This window comes from Anser brachyrhynchus (genome assembly GCF_964034855.1).
Source record: "Anser brachyrhynchus genome assembly, chromosome: 16".
Classification (NCBI taxonomy): domain Eukaryota; kingdom Metazoa; phylum Chordata; class Aves; order Anseriformes; family Anatidae; genus Anser; species Anser brachyrhynchus.
The window spans coordinates 15,267,526-15,288,425 of NC_137734.1; the positions used below are offsets into that span (position 1 = coordinate 15,267,526).

At 52.6% G+C, this 20,900-nt stretch overlaps 1 protein-coding gene across 1 annotated transcript in view; it reads left to right on the plus strand.

Moving 5' to 3' along the window:
- Nucleotides 1-2,509: 2,509 nt before the first annotated feature.
- Nucleotides 2,510-20,900, plus strand: part of LOC308178766 (rho GTPase-activating protein 39-like) — a gene marked incomplete at its 5' end in the record, with an annotated part of 53,018 nt that continues 34,627 nt past the window's right edge. The window contains 5 exon segments of the mRNA XM_080557823.1: nucleotides 2,510-2,615; nucleotides 2,884-3,086; nucleotides 3,088-3,166; nucleotides 3,169-3,263; nucleotides 3,266-3,294. Coding sequence (XP_080413949.1) covers nucleotides 2,510-2,615; nucleotides 2,884-3,086; nucleotides 3,088-3,166; nucleotides 3,169-3,263; nucleotides 3,266-3,294 — 512 coding nt within the window.

The window sequence follows — 20,900 nt, forward strand, 5'->3', positions numbered from 1 at the left end:
TCTCCCAACGCCTTACAGACAATGTGGTTCCATTACTAGCAAAAGAGCCAGGGGTTTATGACCTTCTGTTCTTGGAGATGCTCTGATGTCTTTGCCATGCTCTCAAAGACTGTTACAGACACTTCACGTTTCCCTCCTGCTGCTGTCTTTGGTGTATTAATGGCAGGCACCATGGCTGGTTGCCTTGATCTCCCACGTATGTGTCACAGTGTTACCCACCCTTCCCACTGAAGGAGGATCTCTGTATGCTATTGCACCAGGTAGAAGTATTCCTCTGCCCATGAAGCCTGCACAGCGAAAGCCTCTGAGAAAGCCACTGCAGAGGTCCTGCAAATGAGGCATTTCCCCTTAGCTGCTCCTCCCCTCCATGATCTCTGTCCTCCTCCCTGAGTCACTGCATACGCTGCACACATGCAGTTCACATCCACCTGGCTCTCCCAAAGAGAATGACCTTGGTCTGACGACTCTGCACGCATGTGCAAGCCACAGCCTCACAAACCCAGCTATAGCGTATGGTAGTTAATCCGTTTTCACTCAGCCATCATCTACCAGTGGTGGAGTTGTGTCCTTGGTGCCAGCGGGTACATGACCATCTTCTGGTGGGAGGTTCTGCCTTCATATTTGTTTCCTTGATCTTTATTTGCATGACTTCGTGTAAAACACCTGCTAACCCATGAGTTGGGCTGGTCTGAAGGTGCCATCTCAGTCTATCTCCTACAACCCTGAGCGCCTCCAGGAATCTGCTTTGACCTCGAGAGAGAAGACTTCTCCCATCACCTGAACTGGGGGTGCTGTGCACACTGGTGCCACCTTCCCCTGGGGCGGGCAACTGGGTCATGCAGCGATGGGAAGCTGTGCTCCCACAGCTCTGCTTGACGCTTGTCTCAGAGAGGAGGTCTCAGAGCACAGCTCCACAGTGAGGAGGCAGCAAATGGCTAGGGGAGCGGGACCAAGTGACCATGGCAGGGCGTAGAGCACTGTGTGCAGAAGCACATCCCAAAAGTTTCAGCCACAATGCCCCAGCAGCTCAGTAATGGAGTTACTAATGCTCTTCCTGAAGCCCGTTAGGGGGGTAGGTTGGAAATAGCCTACACATTATCATTGCATAGTGAAATATGCAAACTAAAATGACAACATCACAGAAAAAAATGAATTCTTATCTGGTCCCTCCTGCAGCCAACCTCCTGTGCACTTCATGGGGTAACTCCTTTTCGGGGTCCCTGAAACTGGGGCTCTTGTGACCTCCCATCTCCCCAGCTGCTATTTGCAGTCTGCCTAAGGGCTCTTGCCAGCACAGCAAAGTCAAACAGGGTGTTAACATTTTTACACACTGAGTCTAAATCTACAACAGCCCTTGAACAGAGGCTGTCAGGCTGCTGTAAGCATTTTCACAGATTTGCTGCGTCCCTCAGAGGACAGGTACAGCCTTTATTGGCAACGGCGTATAGCATCTGCATCTCCGCAAGGAACGCTGCCAGTTTAACCACATTTTAAAGCTACACCAGCAAACTTCCATTTCCAATGCAGACCTACTTTAACTCCTGTTTTTCTCCTCTGCCTGTTTATACCCTGGTCCCCAAGTTTTGCTGCCTGCAGCACTCAGCCCTCCCCGTCTCCTGTCCTGTGGTACCACCAGGCATCTCCTCACCGCACCCTGCTGGGGGCTTTGCTGCTGCAGGGCCCCGCTCTCCCATCCCCGACATGTGTCCAGCCCATGAGCACGGCGGCCATGATCTCACTGTCTCTCTATTTGTTATTTACAAGTACAGGGGGACTTCGCATGAGTGTCTGTGGATAAAGTTACTCCAAAGTTATTCAGCAGTGCCAAAACGGCGTCTGTGAGAGAGCACTGCGAGGGCTGGATCCCTCTGTGCAGAGCCCCCGCCGGCTGACTTGCCTGGGGTATGCCGTGATTAACAAGCTGCATGGACACATTTCTGGCTGTATCAGAAATTTGCCATGCAGTGTGACAGAGCCCAAAACTCACTTTGCTAGAGACAAAATCCACCCGGTATCTGCCAAGTCTCACACCCCAGTGAGAGGGGCCTGAAGTTCCCTCAGGAACCCCCTGAGGGGGGTTTCTCCTCGTTTGTAAGCACAGGACCCCGTCCAAAATGCGTGTCACTGTGCCAGGTGACATTGTCCGAATGGGTGGCTGACAGAAGGCTGAGCTGACGGAGCAGGGCTGGCCTTCAGTGCACGGCTCATTTCTTCGGAGCACTCACGTCGAAGGCTTTCGGGGGTGTTTGGAGCAGGGCTCTGCCTCTCCCCGGTGCGGGGACATGCCTGGTGTTTCTGCACAGCCTCATCCAGACTGCACTGTGCTCAGGACACTGATAAACACAGAAAGTCCTCATCTTAACAGATGTAACCGTTTGAGCTGCTTTATCCTTATTTCAGACCCCTTTTGTTGTTCCCACTAATGTGTTTGTTTGAAGAAACACTTTGAAAAATGCAAGAGTTAAATCCTTGCATGCATCCTGGCATCACAAAGGCCACAGAGGCCTGCATGCAGCACGGCTGCACTCCCGACCTCTCAATCTTCACGCCGCCTCTGCTGGACGGTGCCCAGGGGAGCAAAATTTCCCTCTGGGGGCAACGCATGCCTCAGCCCTGTGAGCTTTAGCCATTTCCCGCAGAGGATTTCTGTCCCCTCGTGGAAAAGGCGACTTGGCTAACTGTGGAGCTTCCTTTTGAAGGACAAGCTGGGGGGGGGCGGCGGGTCCCGTAGCTCATTTCGGGAGACGCGGCACCATCCGGCTCCCCGGCGCTAACTGCTGCTGGCGCTTGGGGGCCGGAGTCCTGGCGCCAGAGCCCCGCCGCCTCCACCACCGCGCACCTCCCAGGGGCTCCGCCGGAGCGGGTCCTGGCTCCCCTCCGCAGCCCCCGCCAAGCCTCGGGATGCCCCCGTCCCACCCCCAAGCCCCCCAAATGCCCGGCCCGGCTGCCCAGAGGAAGCCCCGGGGCCGGGCCGGGCCGGGCCGGGCCGCGGAGCGCCCTCAGCCGCCGCCAGGGGCTGCCCTCGGCCCGCGGGCCCCAGCGCGGCCGCCGGCCCCGCGCTGCACCGCCCGCCCCGCCGCACCCCGCCCCGCTCCGCCGGCCCGGCTCGGCCCGGCCCGGCCCGGCTCGGTCGGGCAGCCCCCAGCAGAGGGACCCGGGGAGCGGCCGGGGGTCCCGGCGGCGCTGTCGGCCGGGCCGTCCCCGGGCGGGGCGGGGCGCGGGCTCGGGTTTCACGCCCTGCCCCGTGCGGGCAGAGGCGGGCGGTGGCGCGGCCGAGCGGGCCATGGCGGAGAGGTGAGTGCGGCGGCGGCGGCTCCACCTGTTGAGGGACGGGGCCGCGCGGGACCCCGGCCCGGCCGGGAGCCGAGCCGAGCCGAGTCGCGGGCCCCGGCCGGCAGGCGAGGCACGGGGCGGGTGCGGGCGGCCGGTCCCGGGAGCAGCGGGCGAGGCCGGGCGGCGCCGGGCACCGGGATCCCGCCGGCCCCGGGTGCCGTCGCCCGCCTGGCTCCGCGGGGACGGGCGGGCCCCGGGATCACGGCTCGGGCCCGGCCGGCGGCTGCGGGCGCGTTCCGCGGCTCTTCAGAACTGCCCGCGGCTCCGAGACGGTGCCCGAGCGCGGCAGCGACTTGCGCTTGGCTCGCCGGAGAGGCGTCGCCGGAAAGCTCCTGGCCGGGGGGATCACCTGGAGGTCGGGCGGCCAGGCCGTGCCCCGGCCGTCGTCCCCGCTCGGTGCCAGCCCCTGCTCCGCGGGGAGGAAGGTGCGGAGCTGGCCAGAAGCGCTGCCCTCCCAGCAGCTGATGCCAGTTGCTTTTGCGCTGCTTAGCCGAAATTTTCGTCTTCCTAGATGAAAAGCTCGGACTGATTTCACATTCCTGTGAGCTCGGCTCTCCTCAGGGGCACCAGCGTTCGGCTGGCTCCTCGCATTCCCTTTGTCTGGGGGAGGGAAGGGAGAGCTGTGCTGGCATTTCGCCCGGTGGCCTGGTGACGGTGTGAGGTGTTTGGAAGAATTTGTGTTTCTCTGGAGTTTGAAGTTGTTCCTGCCTCATTCGTGTCCCCTCCAGTGGAATGCAGCTCGAGTTAGTCCGCAAGAAAGAGCATCTCGGGCAGGAAGTGCGTGTCCCTGTGAGAGGGGAAGCAGGACAGCAGAATTTATCCAGAGCAAAGTGATAAGCGCAGCGCCAAGCCCTGTGTTCGCCAGCAGCGACACCTCGTCGCTGCCGCTTCCGTCTGTGCGCTGGTGACAGCGAAGGGCATCACAGTTGCAGGTTGCTCGCTTTGGGGCATAAACCTGACAAAGCTGCACAGATTCGGGAGCATCCTTGCACTAGCCAGCACAGAAGAGCGCAAGGTTTCTTGTGCTGCATTTTCCTTTCGTGAGCAGCCTTTTCTTGCTGTCCTTTTGGTGCTTTTCGAGTTTGTTGTTTGCCAGTTCGATGAGGCAGCTCTTTCCTATCGGTTGGATCAAGGCTATGCGGAGCGATGCTGAGATCGCAGCGGATTATAGGAATGCAGATTTTGAAGCCAGGTTTTTGGTTGGATAGTTCACATGCCTTCAATATTCACAACAGGTTTGCTTAGCTGAAACAGATGTCCCGGCCTTAGCTGGAAGCACATAAGCTGGAGGGAAATCCAAGTGTGCTGGCCTGGTGCATTTTTTAACCAAGAGAAATTTATGGCCCTCCTTGTGATGTAAAAGGCTGCTTTCAGCCTGACGGTTACTGGATCTGCAGCTGAAAACCTTGCATAAGACTTGCGCATTTAATGTGCCAACCACAGTGCAGAATCAGGTTCACTTAATGCTGCCCTACTTCAGGGAAATGGGAAGTGAATGCATCCCATTCATCTCGTTTACCTGATCACCAGAAAAATGTAACTCTGTGCTCTGGTGCGAAGGTGAAAAGAAGAGACTGAGATTCCTGTGGTGAACAGCTGAGTGGGTAAGAAAATCATGCAAATTTCAGTGTACTCTTGCCTTTTAATCTTTTAATCTTTTAATCTGTCCCGATGTTCCTCTGCGTTCAGCTTTATAGGGCTATGGCAAACTGGTAAAGTTTTGTGCACTGGGGAGCAGGTTTTTCCCCCTATAGAGCCATGGCGAAGGAGCTAATAGCACCATTGAGGGACTGTGGGAAGGACTGTAAGATTTGAATCAGCTCTAATGGAATTGCTTCTGTAATTAAAGATAAGGAAGCATAAACTGCTTTAGGATTCTGGCTCTTTGACCCACGAGGCTTCCCCCCCCCCCCCCACCAGAGCAGTTTAATAAATATTCATATTCATGAACCGTTCCTTTGAAGTCACAAAAGGATTCATCATATATGTATTTGATAGGTAAATGTGTTAGTAAGAATGCTGCTTGGGTGCTGTTTCATTTATGGATAAGCAAGCTTTTCAGTTTGGAGTTGTCATTTTATTAGCATGTTTTCGGCTGTTTGAATTAAACAGCCTTGGGAAGCGAGCGGAGGGAGATGCTGCAGCCCGTGCCAGGGGTGCTGGGGATTACTGAAGACTTGCCTGTGAGGTGGGGAGAGGGGTTATTTTTGGGCGGTACTGGGTGCACTGGTTTAGTGGGAAGCCTGCTGGTCTGGCTGCCCTTTTAATCTGAGTAATGCAAAATAAAAAGGATTCCTGTGCTTTATGTTCTGATTACAGCGGCACTGAAAATAAGACTTCAGTTTGTTGTTGAATCTTAGTATCCTGAGTAATGAGTTTGTTGCAGATAGTTAATTCAGATTCACTCAGGGTTTTAATAAGTCTGTGAATACTAGACTGGTTTCTGTGTGATCCGTTTCCACCCCCCCCTTCCCCCGGAGCTTTAATTTATGAGTGAGTGAAAGCGTCCGCAGTTCATCAGCCTGCCCCGGAGCTGCTGGCTGACTCCCTGTGTCTGCGCTCAGTTGTGGCTTTGCGGTAATGGGCTCTTCTGGTTTTGATGGTGCGTCTGAACCTCCTGCTGGTGCTCAGCACAGGTTCCTGTGCACATCCTCCGACTGGGTCCACGCTCCCTCTTCTGCTTTACCCTGGTTTAAACTGTCTTAAATAAGGCCATGGATAAATAAATGTCTTCTCTGTAGCGAGCTGTGACTGCGGGAGAAGCTTTGACTCCCTGATGCTTATCCCACTCTCATCTGCTGGATGAGCCTATTCCTGGCTGAGCACTATGGTGTCTCATTTAGCATGAAATGAGCCAGGTTTTTAAAGGTCTCTGTTTGCTTCTCAGAGGTCAGACACCCGTGGAGATAAGCGCAGGTGTGGGAGGTTATCAGCAGCCTGCCCTCGGCCCCACTCAACGTGCTGCAGGAGCGGTTGGTGAGAGTGCTGATGCGATTTACCTGGGATGAGATGGTTTAGGGGGGAAAGACTGGCTGGCTCCAAGTGCAACCAGGAGTGTGTTTTTACTACAGTAGCGCTGCTGGCAGCCTGAGGAGGTGGAAGAGGTGATAAGCTGCGCAGGACAAGGTGGTTGTCTTATCCACCGAGACTGCTGTATGCTTTTAAAGCTGTTCTTAGCAGCAGCCTCGGAGCTAGCTCCAGAGGTGGATCTGTGCCTGTAGCTCATGTGTGACTACGCAGATGAAGCCTGGTCTTCGGGAAGCATCTTCAGACACACCAGATTCTTCTGATGGAAACTAATCAGAAGTTCAAAGGAAAGAAGCAGCATTTCCTCCTTCTCTGTGGTCTCCTTTCCTAGTGCTTCCATTCCTGTTGTACTACCCAAATGGCTTCCATGGTGGATGATGCAAGTAGGAGGAGATGCTAGCAAGCTTTCATCAAATAAATACGTCAGAATTTGAAATGTTCCATTTAGGTTCCATCAGTCCTTTCCAGGTAGAGCGCAATTATTTGTGACTTGCTGTGACATGCATACGTGCGTGTTTCTTTAAAAAGCCCTCCAGGCAGTTTGCATAGTTAGTGAAGTACCTCTTGTTTGTAATAAAAATAAATTCCAGAGCAGACCTTGGGATCTGGCTTTAGCTGGATACCTAGAGAGTTTCTGAGCTTTGCTGTCATGATTTACATATTGGATGTTAATTCCTCTCTTTGTCCAGGTGAGCAGAAAGGCGGTTCGCTTGTAGGAAAAATGGCTTTAATGGCCATGCAATTTCCTGTAGTTTTTAGTAGCTCAGTCATGAATGTCTGCTGAAGCAAGCTGTCTGTTTAATATATGTATATATTTTGTACACATTTAATGGGAAGGGTAGTCTTCTGCTTTGTGCAACTTCTTAAAACAGTTAATACTTCCCCGCCTCTCCAAAAGTTAACTTAAACAGCAGGCATGAGGTCCGTCAGGCTCCTACGTCTGGAGCTAGAGATTGTAGGTCAAGAGAATTTTTTTTTTTTGCTTGGTGTTTTTCCTGCAATTGGTCTTTCCCTCATGGGAAAATGGAAGAAAATACCATTATTTGGGATATGTTCTCTCATCCTAATTACTGTTCGAAGTGCTTGAGGTTACTGATGTAAGGAATAAGAGAGTTTTATTTTTCCAGTTGAATATTGACCGGCAGATTCCAGTGTAGCTGGTAACAGTCTCCCAGGTACTCTCCCTAGCCTTTTTCATTGTGTCTTGTCAGCTGGCTTTTTTTTTTGCTTATGCAATACACAGAACCAAAAGAGGTTTGGGAAGCTTTTGATGACGATGCTGAAGATCCAGCTCCCTTGTTTGTGACGAGGCACGGAGGTGGTCAGGACGGGGCAGTCCTGCACAGGGTGCTGGTGCAGCTGGCGTGGCCACGCGAGGAGTTGGGCTTGTCTGGCAGCCGGCCGGGAGAAGGGACTGGCATTGGACGATCTTAGACCTTGACGTGCTCAACTTTGGAAAATGCCTGAAAAATCCTGAGGGTTGGCAGGGGAGAAATGCTGGAATAAATGAAGCGTTGGGAATTGTAAGATATTTTTTTTTCAGGCGCTTTCTTCTTGTTGGACTTAAGGTCTTGAATTAAATGTATGGAATTAAGCCTTATATGAAATTTTACTGTGGACTTTGTGCTATGGAGCTCTGGAGAATTTCTAAAATAGAGGTCTAAATAAAATAGCTCACTGGCATCTTTGTCAGGCATTGGAGGCAAATAGGAGGCTGATTCTACACAGAGGATCCCTGAGCCAAGCTCTTGCTGTACTTCGCCTTCCTTGAAGGAAAGTGCCCTGATGTGAGATGAATCAACGACCACAGCGAGCACCCGTGCTCCCCGTACGTGCTGTTCCAGCCTGGAGCCGAGCGGTCCTGGGCCCCTCTACGCCAACCTTTTGCTTAGCCACAGGGTTTATGATCTACCAAGATTAAACAAACCAAGGGGGGAGCCGGGGGGAACTCAAACCTGTGCTGGACTCCTTTTGTGTAACTTGGCAGATGTGGGACGCTGCCATAAGGCACTTTGTTTTGGCAGATGGGGCTGTTTCCTACCTGGGCAAACAAGGTTGCTGCTTTCTGGCTGGAAACCCATTACAGGAGCAGAAAAGATTCAGTGTAGTGAGATTTTGTGTTGTCTTGGAGATTATGAGTTGTTGGTCTGGGGCCAATTGCACTGTAGCAAGGATAACTTCTTTTTCTGTAGGTCTGTTTTTTTCTGTTTGGTTTTGTTTCTCTGTGTGTGTGTGTTTGTTTGTTTGCCCACCCCACTGAAAAATGACTTACTTTCCATCACCAGTGATACGAGGAGAAGCCCAATGCAGTCTGCACAGGGGACGAGCTCAACAAATCCACCTTTTTTTTTTTTTTTTTTTTTTTGAATCAGGCATTACCAGGCGTTGCATGTGGCTTCTCATGGGTAGCAGCAGCCAGGGCTCCCTTCAAGAGAAGGATGGGTTGTCGTGAAATACATTCGGTAACGAAATGAAGCCAAAGAAGTTGCTATAGGAGGTTGCTGGCAAAACAATTGAAGGCAGAGCCGGGGGCTGATGCGTGGTGCTGCCTGGAAAGTGCCCTCCTTGTGCCCACGTGCTGCCAGAGGCTGCGGGCAGACCGGGTGCTGGTGGCAGCTGCAGCTTTTGGGGCTGTGCAGCCAAATGCTCCTGGCCCCGGTTTGCTGGCTGCAACCACCCGCCCCTGTCCCAGTTTCTGCTCCCCCTTCTCCCCACCCCAATCTATATGTGCAGCCTTACATCCCCCGCGTCTGTCCCCCGCTGTTTTCGGGGCGGTGTGGGAGGTGATGAGTGCAGGGGTGATCCCAGATGGGCAGCAAGCACGTCTGGGTCTCAACAGCAGGAGGTGGCGTGCTGTGATCTAGGCCCTGAGTATCTCTTACATGTGTTTAAACAGCAATACAGCTTCCAGCTTTTAGTTTCCATACGTTCAGTTTGTCATAAAACTGTAAATGACATATTTGGTCCTCCTCAGGTCCAACAGCCGCTTCCTCCTGGTAGATACCATGGTTATTGGGTTGTCTTTTGATAGCTACAAATATCCAGCATCAGCCACGCCATCTAGTTCTTTGCTCCCTAGCTACCATAACTAGGTTTGGGATTTATTTTTTTTAATAGGCTCTCCATTGCTCTAAGCTATGGCGAACAGAGAAGCTCCAAGTGTTCTGTGAATTCTTGGTGATGAGTCAACAGTAAGTGAAGCAAAGGGATGCGAGGGTGCAGAGCCTGGGGTGAGTCTGGGTTAGCGGGGTGCATGTCCGGCGTGAGAAGTGCTTGATGCATGCCTAAGGGCAGATGCTGAGTATGTCATGATGTGGTGGCATGTTCTCGTAGCGTTTTGTACTGTCCTAACGCAACGGATCATCTTGCTGTGATGTGACTAGTCGTGGTTTGGAGAAGAAGCGTGAAGGACGTGGCACTGGGGGTGGGCGGCAGCTCCATGCTTGGGTCAGCGCTCGGCTGGCCTCCACCTGCGGTGGAGTCCGAGCGGCAGAGGGTTGGGATTTCGCCTTGGAAACTCTTGCCACTGATAAAAAGGTAGAATTTAGTTTTCACACAGTTGGTTTTCCTGAATTCGCTAAAGCTGTAACTTAAAATAAGTCTAAAACCTGGGTTTGAGGTTCTGGAGACTGAAGCCTTCTACAAACCCGAAGTCTCTTTTGGGATGGCAATAAGAAAAGAAAAAAAGTGATGTTCTGGGGCTGAAGCAATGTGCTGCAGTGCTCATTCGTTCAGGCCCTGGGCCCCTTCACCAAAATGACTGAGTTTGCTAAAGCAAAGGGAAAACGGCTGTTTCCTTAGTTCGCAAGCTAAGTTAGCTCGGTGCAGGGTTTGGGGAGCACTGGCGTCCTTGTGCTGGGGACGCATGGTGAGGAAGGAGCATGGGGGAGCAGTGGGGGGAGATGGGGTTAAAGATGGGGTTGCTGTTGAAGCCAGAGCTGAGAGCTCTTCTCTGCGTGTGTCATGACGCGATCGTCCAGTTCCCTCTCCTGTGGTCCATCAGGCCAGCTTTGTGCGACAGAGGTGACTTTGGGTACCGTGTGGGGACTTTGGCCTCGGATGCCCAAACTGCTGGAACAGCGCTGCTGTGAGGCAAAGCTACCTTCGGCAGGGTCTCTTCTTGGGGTTGCTGTTGTTGCTGAAGGGAGCAGGGCTGGAGGAGTGCAGCAAAGGGGGAGATGTGGCTTTGGTCTCTCTGGCTCCCATATCTCCAACCCGGGCCCGCCATGAGCAGCCTCTTGGGGTGCAGTGCAGTCCGTCAACACTGCCTGCAATGGCTGAGTTTGCGAACTGGTGATGTTCTCCCTGCTGTGCTTGTGTGCTTGAACTTTATTTGGTCTTGGAGGGATGAAATCACTAGCTTTTGTCTCTGTTTGGATAAGGAAAAGCTTCTTCTCGGCTGTGTGAGCTGTTCGTATGGGGGAGGAGAAGAATTTGCAATGGCAGGAGCTTTTGGTAACCCTCTGTGGCTGGTGCAGGGTGAGCTTGCTGCAGGGCCAGTGGGAGGCTTTTTCTTTCTCCGAAACATAATGTGAAGACTAAAAACGGTTGAGAGCTTGGTGACTGTCAAATAGTGCAGTGCAAGAGCCTGGGGTTCAACTCAGAACGTGAAAGTGGGTCGTATTCGGTGTTGGAAGCGCTCGTCCCTGCCTGCCCTGGAAGACTTTGGCAGTGTGCTGAGCTGTTGTGGTTCTGGGTTTCCTCCTGCTCTGGAAGTGCTCTGGGGGAAAGCACAGTTTCCTATCTGAGCGCATCGCCTGACACCACGTACATCTTGTACTCTGGTGCTGAAATAAAATACCCCCCACAGCTAGCGGCGCTGGCTGTGCCGCTGCGTCCTTCCCTTGCTTCAGCGCTGCTGGCGCTTGCTCAGAGCAGAACCTGGGCCCCAGAAATGGCAGCCGTCCCCTTGGAGGGGCCAGGGGAGGGCATGCATTTAACTCAAACCTCTGCTGTTTGCAGCAGTAGACATTTCTTTGTGTCTGTGGGACGGACAGCGCGTGGGTTCACGAGCATTGCGGCAGGTGGGCTGAGGCCTTTGCTGGGGCAGCCAGCACTGGGCTTCCCCCCCACGACTCTGCGCCTGCTGAACTGTGACAGGAGGCGCCAAGAGGAGCAGCGAGCAGCTGGGAAATGCAGACCCCCGCTTATTTATTCTTACGCAAAGAATAAATAAATTGGTAGGTGCAGAAATTGATCGGTGACTCTTAAATTCAAACCCGTTGCTGCCTAAACCTGCTCTGCAGTCTGCTGGCGGCCGGGCTGGCCGCTTATCTCCCACAGGGCCCTGGCAGGAACCCCGCGGGCCTCGGCTGCGGCTCTGTGTGCGCAGCGATGCCAGGAACAAGGGAAGGGTAGGGCTGGGGCTGCTCCGTGGCACGGCCCAGCTTTAAGACTCGGTTTGGGCATCTGGAAGCTGGGGACGGGCAGGTACTGTTGAAAACTCGGTACATACGTGTCCAGGAACAGTCAGCATGACTCCAAGCCTGTGGATGTGATGGGCAGCATTAGTAAAATTAATGAGACTTGTGTCTGCCCTACCTCAGAGCTGGCATTTACCCCTGAGTCTGCTAAAAAGGGGCTTCCTGTTGTTTCAGCCTTTTAAGAGCCCTGATATTTGCTTGCCTTGTGTGGCTGTCCCTCAGCTAAGGAGAAGCTGATAGGAGCGGAGGTGGTATGGAAGTTATTTGGTGATGACATTGGCAGCTCAGAAGAAATGGATACCTCCACTGAGAAAAGGTCAAACACTTTTTTTTCCTTTGACAGAAAGACAGAAAATAAAAGTAAATTGGCAGGGGAAGGAAGGCTGATGGAGTGAGAAGGATGTTGGTCAATCTAGAAGATAAAAAGGAAGGTGTCTTTTCCAGCATATTACATGTAAAGACAAAATAAGGCAGGCCAAAATATGACTTCTAAAGAAGAAACTTAGTGATTCACATTTGTTCAAATGCATCAGAAACCTTTTGGAGGGATCACAGCAGCAGATCACGGGAGGCACAGAAGATAAACCCATTGCAGAAATCTAAACCTTTTGGTGATCTTGACTCCTGTGGAGGAGCTTTGTAGTTTTGCAGCTTTGCAAACTAGAAACTCGCTGTAGAAGAGCTGTCTGAGAAGTTGTCTCATCTTGAATGTCAATAGAAATAGCTCTAAAGCAAACAGAGGAACTGATAAGAAACTGTAAGGAATAGTTATCATTCACTCAAGTGCTGTGGGATCTTAAATGTAAAATTGTTGGGATGCTTTTGTGCGTATGCTGTTGATTAAGTGCCCTTGGTATTGCAGAAATTGATGCTGGCATATTTGATGGCAGTTCTTGAAAGGAGTGGGCCTTGGGGAAATCTGGGAGGTGGACATCAGGTGGCTCAACATCTGCCCAGGTGACTGCGAGAGGAGGGCTGCAGGGGATCCCGGGGACCCCAGAGCACTGTGCCTGGGTGCCTGTGCTAAAGAACAAGGCACTGAAGGCACGGCTGAGTGCAGCCTGTTGGAACAGGGTTAGCAGGGCTCCTGTAAAGGCAAGCCCTGCCTGATGGACCTGCTGGAGCCTGGGTCACAGGACCAGTCAGGACCAGTACCCAAAGACATTTTATGTATTTGGGTTTTCAAACAGTCTTTGACACTGTTACACGCCAAAAGTTTGTAAGAATCTAAACTGATATGGAAGAAAGGTTCTACGATGGGCCCAGGCTTGGTTAAAGCACAGGATGCAAAGGATGGGGCTTAATGGTCGTTCTTCAGCATGGGTGAGAGCCGACAGAGAGCCCTAGGGACTGGGGCTGGTTTTCATCTCATTAGTGTGACCTTGGGTATGGAGGGCTGCAGTGAAACCCCCAGGTTTGCAGAGGGCCCTAAATTCCTTCAGCTTGGTTGAGTACCTCACCAAAGGTGGGGAAACGCAGAAGGACCTTGTGGAACTAACTGTGCGGAGAAATCTGTGGCAGATGAACTTCAGTGTAGCCAAACGGGGGGTAACTGTGAGGCAAAGTGGCGTGTGCTGGGCCTGCATGATGCCGAACCTGGAACGGGTGGGTTTTGCTCGGAGAGCCTCGCGGAGCCACCCTGGGCACTTCTCTGCGATCATCAGCAAAGCCGATGAGTGTTGGTCTCCATCCGCAAGGGAGATGGTAACAAAGCCGTGGCGTCGCTCTGACCCTCTGTAAAGCCTCGGTGCACCCGTACGTATCTTGGGGGCTGCGTGCAGTGGCGCTGGAGAGCCCGCAGGGGAAGACGACTGAAATGACTGAAGGACAGAGTGCTGCCTTATGGAAAGAGGGGCTCCTGGGTTTGAATAGGAGAAGGTGAGGGGCCTCTGATGGTCAAGGTATGCAAAATCATGAAGGCAATGATTACGCTGGATTTCTATCTACCAAGCCTTGCAGCACCGGAACCAGAGGTGCTTGATGAAACTTACAGGAGAGATTGGTTTCTGAATTCATTGTCCCAGGAGGCTGTGGAGGAAAAAGGCATCAGCAAGTTCAAAAAGGATTTGGGTGAGCTTAAGGGCACCAGGTCTGAACCAGATGCTGAAGAGATCAGCCAGGGAGGCACCCTTAGCATCCGTAATACACGTGTGGATTCTGGGGGGACAAAGAAGGAAATGGAGAGAGGGTGAGACTGGGTTGGTGTGCTCTGCTGCTATCCTGGTTGTAGGCAGGATGGATGGATAGCTGGTCTCACCCAGGGCACGTTTCTTACATTCTTGAATGGTTCCAGGAAACAACATCGAGTAGGAACGTAGATATGATATGCTGGGGAAGAGTCAGCTTGGCTTTTGTATACCAGAATTCCAGCCCTGTGAATTCATCAGCTCTTGGAAGGCATTCGTGAGCACACAGTGAGGGTGATCCAGTGGAACGGTTTGGTGAGACTTTCCAAAAGGTTTCAGCGAGATCCTACCCTCAGAATCTCCAAGAAATGTCCCTCAGGGAACGTGTGGATGAATTAATGGTTAAAAGAGGTTGCAGAGATCAGGAGTAGGATGTCAGGTTTGACAATGGAGGGAAGTTGCTCGTGGAGCCCAGCTGGGATCTCCGCTGCTCGGTGTTGGTTCATTACCTGTAACGGGACAGGAGTGACGGGCGGGGAGAGCGTGCCGTGGCTCACGTGCACGGCGATGGGCTCTCAGCAAACGAGGCAAGAGATCACGCTGTTCAGGTGCGAGATCCGGGTAACGGGCGGCGCTGTGAAAGCGTTGGCTCGGTAGCGCTGGAGGAAGGAAATAGGGCGTTGTGAAGAGCAGAGAACACAGCAACGAAGTCACGGCACAGCTGCCGCTTGCTGTCCTGGGAAGGTTAAGCGTGTGCCAGGCAATCCTGTCTCAGAAAAGTCCTTGCCCCAAGCTGCTGGGAGCAGGAACAACCCCCGTGCTTTTTCATCCTTAATTTTTCTGTCTGTGGCCAATGCTTTGTACCGGAGGCAAATGGGGCCTGCTGAGGTGGGCAGGATGCAAAGAGGTGTTGAATGTGCCCCAGTCCTTGGGCTGTGCGGTAGGAGGAGGACGGAGGGAGCACCGCTGCCTTTGGCACTTCTTGTGGCAGTTTGCTGAATTTGCCCCTTTTCTGCTGCTTTTCTTAACACTGCTGAAAGTGAAAAGCCCAGTTTTGGACTGAGCACAAGCTAATAAATGCTTGTTGTTTTTTTTTTTTTGGTGAGAGAAAACAAAAGGAACTTGTTTTGGGCACCAAATCAAAAAGTAAATTGTTCTCACACTGCCGTTCAGTTACCATGTATAGCAGTTACTGCCATGGCAACAGATATTTTCAAGATCCAGCCAAGATCTTCCAGGGCTGCAACATGACTTCTGATACTTGCTCATTGTGATGCTATTAATAACTGTATTTTCCCCCCTCATAGCCAGGAAGTTTCTTCTTCCTCATGTACCAAGTGTGAGGGATAAGCTCATTTTAAATCAATTGTGGGGAGAACTGACACTGGGGATTTCCTGCTGTTTTTTGTTTTTGTTGTTGTTGTGGAGATCCTGTATAGTGCTGCCAGCTTTGCAGCTACCTCCTGAGCCGAGCTGGACTGTGCCTATTGTGCTATTTATAAGAAAGCCCAGTCGGATTTTTTTTTCTCTTTTTTTTTTTTTTTTTTTTTTCAAACCAGGACAAATAGATGACTTGTATTTACTCTTCCAGCTATGCACAGAAGCTTAAGTGTTTATTTCAGGCTGACTTAGTTCAGGGGAGAACCTGTGGCCAATTAAACGCCATCTGGGCCAGGCTCTGGTCCGCACGATTTCTTTCCCGATCTCCAGCCATTTAAGCGAGATAAACCGCACCGTGTATCCCAAGTGGTGGTTCAGCAGTTCTGAGTTTAACTTGGTTCAAAGTCGCCACGTGCACACCCGCCTCTTCCCAGCTGCATGGGTTACCTGCCGGCATCTCCTGGAGCTGGAAGTGTGGCAGAGCCACCGGGGCCCCTCGGCACCTGATTAAGGAGCTGCGGCAGAGGTGGGACTTGGCCCTCTGCTTGTTCTGGGGGCTTCTATCGTGCCGGGACAGCCATGGCGAGCATGGACAGAGTCATGAGCCTGCTGCCGGCTCTGGTTCTGCCCGCGCACACGTGGGCTTGCAGTGCAGCTGTCCCTTTTCAGCCCTGCAGAGGAACAAGATGTTTCACTGGCCCAGCCTCTTCACCCTGCAAGAGCAGGAGTTTGGCTGTGGCTGCGAAAGTCTCCTTGCCCCCTTTCCTCACAGGCTGCAGAGCCAAGGGGAGCGCTCAGCACTCCAGTTTCCCCTGCTTTCCGGAGCTCTCAGGTCCTGCAGTTTCTTCTGACGTCAGTGCCTTTGATGTCCACCCTTCCCCAAACAGTGACATCCCCAGCCTGCCGGATTGACAGCCTGCTGTTAAAACTGAGAGAAAAGTGCTTAGCATCAGGGAAAATGTGGGATCTTTTTATTTTACCAGCCCTCCTGGAGAAGACGAAGAAATGAGCATCGCTGTGCAAAAGGTTGGTCGAATGCAAGAAATAATTCAGTCTTGTGTGCAGGAAGCAACTACTTTTTTATTTTGTTTCCTCCCCTGCTGTTGTACCTTTTTCCCAGGAGGGCCTGCTGGAGGTGCTGCGGGGCTCTGCGCTTCCCCGTCGAGGCAGCGCGTGATGCGGGAGCTCAGGCTGGGAGGTTCCAGCCTGCGCAGCCCAGATATTTTTTCTGGACATCCACAAGAAACATCTGCGCGCCTTTTGGGCTGAGGACTGACACATGGGGCTGGTTCTCTGGCTTCTTGCTGACTCTCAGGAAGATTAATCCCACCTTTGTTTCTGCAGCAGGGTGAGAGCAAATGCAGGGTTTGAGCTCAAACACTAATCATACTTTGTTCAGACACGTGAGATTGCGGAGATGTTCAGTTTTTAAAAAGGCTGTGAATGTGTTTTGCGGCAAGGTTGAGTTATGCAGTCTTTGTTTCTCATTAAATCAAGCCTGATCTTGTCAGTGACAAAGTACCAGCACTATACCTAAGTAGCATTTTTGTTTATTTGAAGTTCAAAGATGTTAATATAGCCAATGCTAGTCTTACTAGCACAGATGTGTAGCGCACAGCAGAAGCTGAAGCACAGCTCATGGGATGTGACTGCTACCCAGTGCATAACATTTTGGAGATGATCAGGAAAAGAGACCACATTCAGGGCAACATTTCTACATGCCTTTCCTTTTAGAGGAAATTTCTTTTTTTTTTTTCATGGTTTATTACGTCAGAATTTAAAAACAATGCAAAAAAATCAAGCACAAGCTGGATTTTTCATCCCCAGCTACCAATTCACTCATCAGTAGGTGAGCTTTTTTGGAGGTTGCCTTCATTGCCAGCATCTCTGCTCTGTCCTGACTGATGCACTTCCCTTGCAGCACTTTCTGTAGGCAAAACAATTGTATTGAAATCAATTTCTCATGGAAAGAGGTTTTCTGCTTATTGTTTTATGAAGGGTTTATGAACTGTGTGGCTGAGATTTTGGCTATTTATTTACCACTTTTCTTCCCTTGCCAGAGGAAATTAGTGTGCTTGGCCTGGGGAAAACGATGCTGACGCTGAAGCAGCTCCTCCACATGGAGTACTTCAGGGATGAGTTTCCTCATGGCTATGGGAGCAGAGGAGAGTTATTCATTTGCAGGCTCTGCATTTCCTGTTGCCTTTGACTTGCTGCCAAATTCCTCTGCCGTCCCGGCACTGCAGTGGTTAACGTGAGTCACGCTTAACAAGCTGGGACAGCCAAGCCTTTCAAAAGCTCCTCTCCATTTGTTCCTGCTTAGTTTTTTCAGCAGAGTCGGCAGAGACAGCTGCAGCTGGAGAGATTTGCCGAAGAATGAAATGGCCTAAAAAAGTGGCGATGAAACACTGTTATCTTTGTTTTATGCTTTTAGCCACCAGTGTCTCGTGGGCTCTGCCAGCTGAGAAGTAACCCGGTCCCTTGCATACGGCGTCAGTGTTTTGCATGGGTTTTCAAGGGGCTCTGTGTTTCAGCTAATAAAGGCCTGGCAGCCCTTTAAATGAAGAGAGACAGAGGGCTATTATTTTACTAATGCCGTGCGTTTAGGAATGTTGCTACTTCAGATATGTAGCTTTGCAAACTGCCGCTTGACAGCCATATGGAAAGATGGTCTGCGATCCGGCTGTTCGTACGGAGTAAACAGCTAGGCGCCCTCGTAACAGGGCTGGCTGTGCGTGGCCGTGACTTGCAGGTGCCCCACCTTGTAATTAGACCTCTGCACCTTCTTTAGCAGAGCCGGAGCTGCGGTGGGTGTTTTATGGGCTGGCAGAATTATTTTAGGAAGGTGTCTCAAGGGGCCCTTTCAGCCTTCATCACTGCCCACTCTATTTAGGCGTCTGCTTGGTCCCAAGTTACCTGCTGAGGGTTTTCCATTTTCTGTTTTCATGGGTTTCTTTTTTAACCCTCTCTGTCTTTCCCAGTCTCTACTGACCTATGGCATCCAGCAACCTTGGGCAGCATTTTCACTTTGCTGCGGTGTGTTCCCATGTGTAGCTCACAAGCGCTGCTGGACCTGGCACAAATGAGCCACTGACATGTGGCTGTTTGCTTGGCTCGGCCGCGGCTGCTGTATGCTCTCTCTTCCCTGGAGCGAAGATGGTGCAAAAACTGTTCCTTTTTTCTCCTTCTATATGGAAAATTGCATCATGGAGCTGCTTTTGCCTGCACCCGTGGCCAGGGCAGCAGCTGTGGGATCCCTGTCTTCATGGCAAGGCTGGGAGGGATCCCTGGAATGGGCAACGGTGATACAGGGGACCGTAAAGAGTCAATCTCAGTCCTGAAGCAGCTGGACAACAAGCTAGCTTAATCGGGACTTCTGTCAGTAATTCCTGAAGTGACAGAGAGGGCAGCAAGTGCTCCCATGTCCTTGAGATAGCAGAAATATCATGTGCGACACTACTGGGTCTGGCACAGGGAGAGTGCTCAGCGCCGGCTGTTCCGCCAGGGCTGTTGCCCTTCAGCCTGTTGGCAGTTGCAGCGCCGTGCCCCAGTCCCTGCCGTGCTCAGTGGGGTTGGGAAATGTTAGGAAATGTGGCCCTGCTCGGGCTGATCTACCCCCGTAAACAAAGCGTGGTCAGCTTTTGAGTAGTTGACCCTGGTCTGAAGCGGCCGCCCCGTGTCTGGGGGTTAAGGTGGAGTGCAGGAGGCGCCTCCTCCTGCGGGTCCCTGCTCCATCCCTGCCTCTCGCTGCATGTCTGTCCCTTCGATGGATGGGGGCAGTTCAGTCATCGCCATCGGGTGAGGCGCATCCAGACTGGCAGGCTCCTGGGTGCTCCAAGCAGACCCTGTGTAACGAAGTGCCAGTGCTTATCGAAGTGGGGAAGGCCTGACTGCTCCGTCTGGAAGCATCCGTCCTAGCTTGGTGTCACCCACAAAAGCACAAGGAGAAGGGCGGGTGTGTGACGTGGGTACCTTGCTGCGGAGGTTTGCATGCCCAGTACTGGAGAGGTGATGGCTGCAGGGCTGTGCCTTGTGCGTGTGCCCGCTGCTGCCCTCGGTGAGCCCACACACCGGCAGGATGGTCGCATTTACGCTCACCAAGCCCAGCCTGTGGCGAATGCGCCTGTACCGAAGCATCCTTCCTGAAGCTGGGGCTGAGCTCGGGCTGAACAAGGCGGGCAGCAGCCAGGAGGTGTTTCCCTGTGTAAATCCCATTTGGGGGGGATGATGGAGTCTGGTGGCAGGTTTGCCTGGATGAGGATGCGGTCACCACCAAAGCACGGTAGCCGGTGCTGCTCCAAGGCCATCGGCAGGCCTGGCCATGTGTCCTGGGCTTGGCCTGTGTGTGATGCAGTGGGTGGGAGGACAGCACCAAGCTGCACCAGGTCGTGGCACCCACATCCACTGGGCAGGGACCGGCTGGCAGCCGGCGTCCCCTGCAGCTTCCTCCCCTCCAGCAGTCGGGGTTTGGATGGAGCCACGGAGCCATGCGGCACGTTTTGGATGGAGAGAGAGGGGATGAAAAGTGCCAGTACATTTTTCTGAAACTCGTTCTCAAATACTCAGCCCTTAAAAGGAAAAACGTCTCTGCTGCAGCCCTTGCTGGGCTTAGGAGGTGCCGCAGTGTCTGGGGCAGAGCAGAGCTTTTGGAGGCCATTTAGCAATGGGGGATTTTGTCTGTGATCTGAAGTGCAAAATGAAAACTCCCATCATGGTAGTGGGAGAGATGCAGAGGACGCCCTGGTAGCTCGAGGGCCAAGACAGGTCAGTAGGGCAGGTCCTGTAGCCCCAAAACCTAGTTCACTGCTCTGTAGGGGTTTGGGCTCTGCAAGGGACTTTGTTCCCCCTGGACCAGCTATCGCAGACACCCAGGACTGGTGCCCACCCGGGCCCGTTGACCCCGGCCAGCCTGGAGACCCTGTAAGAGCAGAGGGCAGCAGCGCCTGTCCTTTTTTGACACTGGATGCTTTTTGACATTGTCTTCTACCCTCTGCCCAGGCTGCAGCAGCTGCTGCTGGTCCCTGGTCAGGATGGATTTGCTTGTCTGTCCTTGCAGAGTGACTCGGCATGGGGTCTGCTGTCCCCTGGGGATGATTCACTTCTGTCCCCCTGTCTGCTTGTAGGGAGCCCAGGAGATCTTGGCTCCCCTGTGATGAGCTGCCCCACTGCCCTCAGGAGATCACGGCTTGGGCAGCAGCCAGGTGGGAGCCTGCAGTGCTGGTGTGAGGGCGGGAGGGAAATCGGGGAACACCCACGTGGTCATGGGGTGAGCTGGGACCGGGGCTGGTGTAAGAAGCGGCGGGGTCTGAGCAAGCAAGAGACTGACAAGTTTCTCATCTGCATCTCCATCTTTGAAGATGCCACCCAGCAGAAGGCTTGGGGCTTCTTTTTCTTTTCAATTACCATCTCCAAAGTAAAGAGCTGCTTTGTGTGCTAGGACCTTTTCCTGGCCAAACAGGCTCTCTGTAACCTCTAGCCCACCCGCATCAGGGTGCCGTGCTCTTTTCTCCCCTCTGTAATGTGCCGCTGGTGTGACAGTGGCTCTGGCGTGCTGGATTCTGCTTGCAGAAGGACGTTCTGCTCATGCGTGAGCTGAGCATGCGTGCTCAGG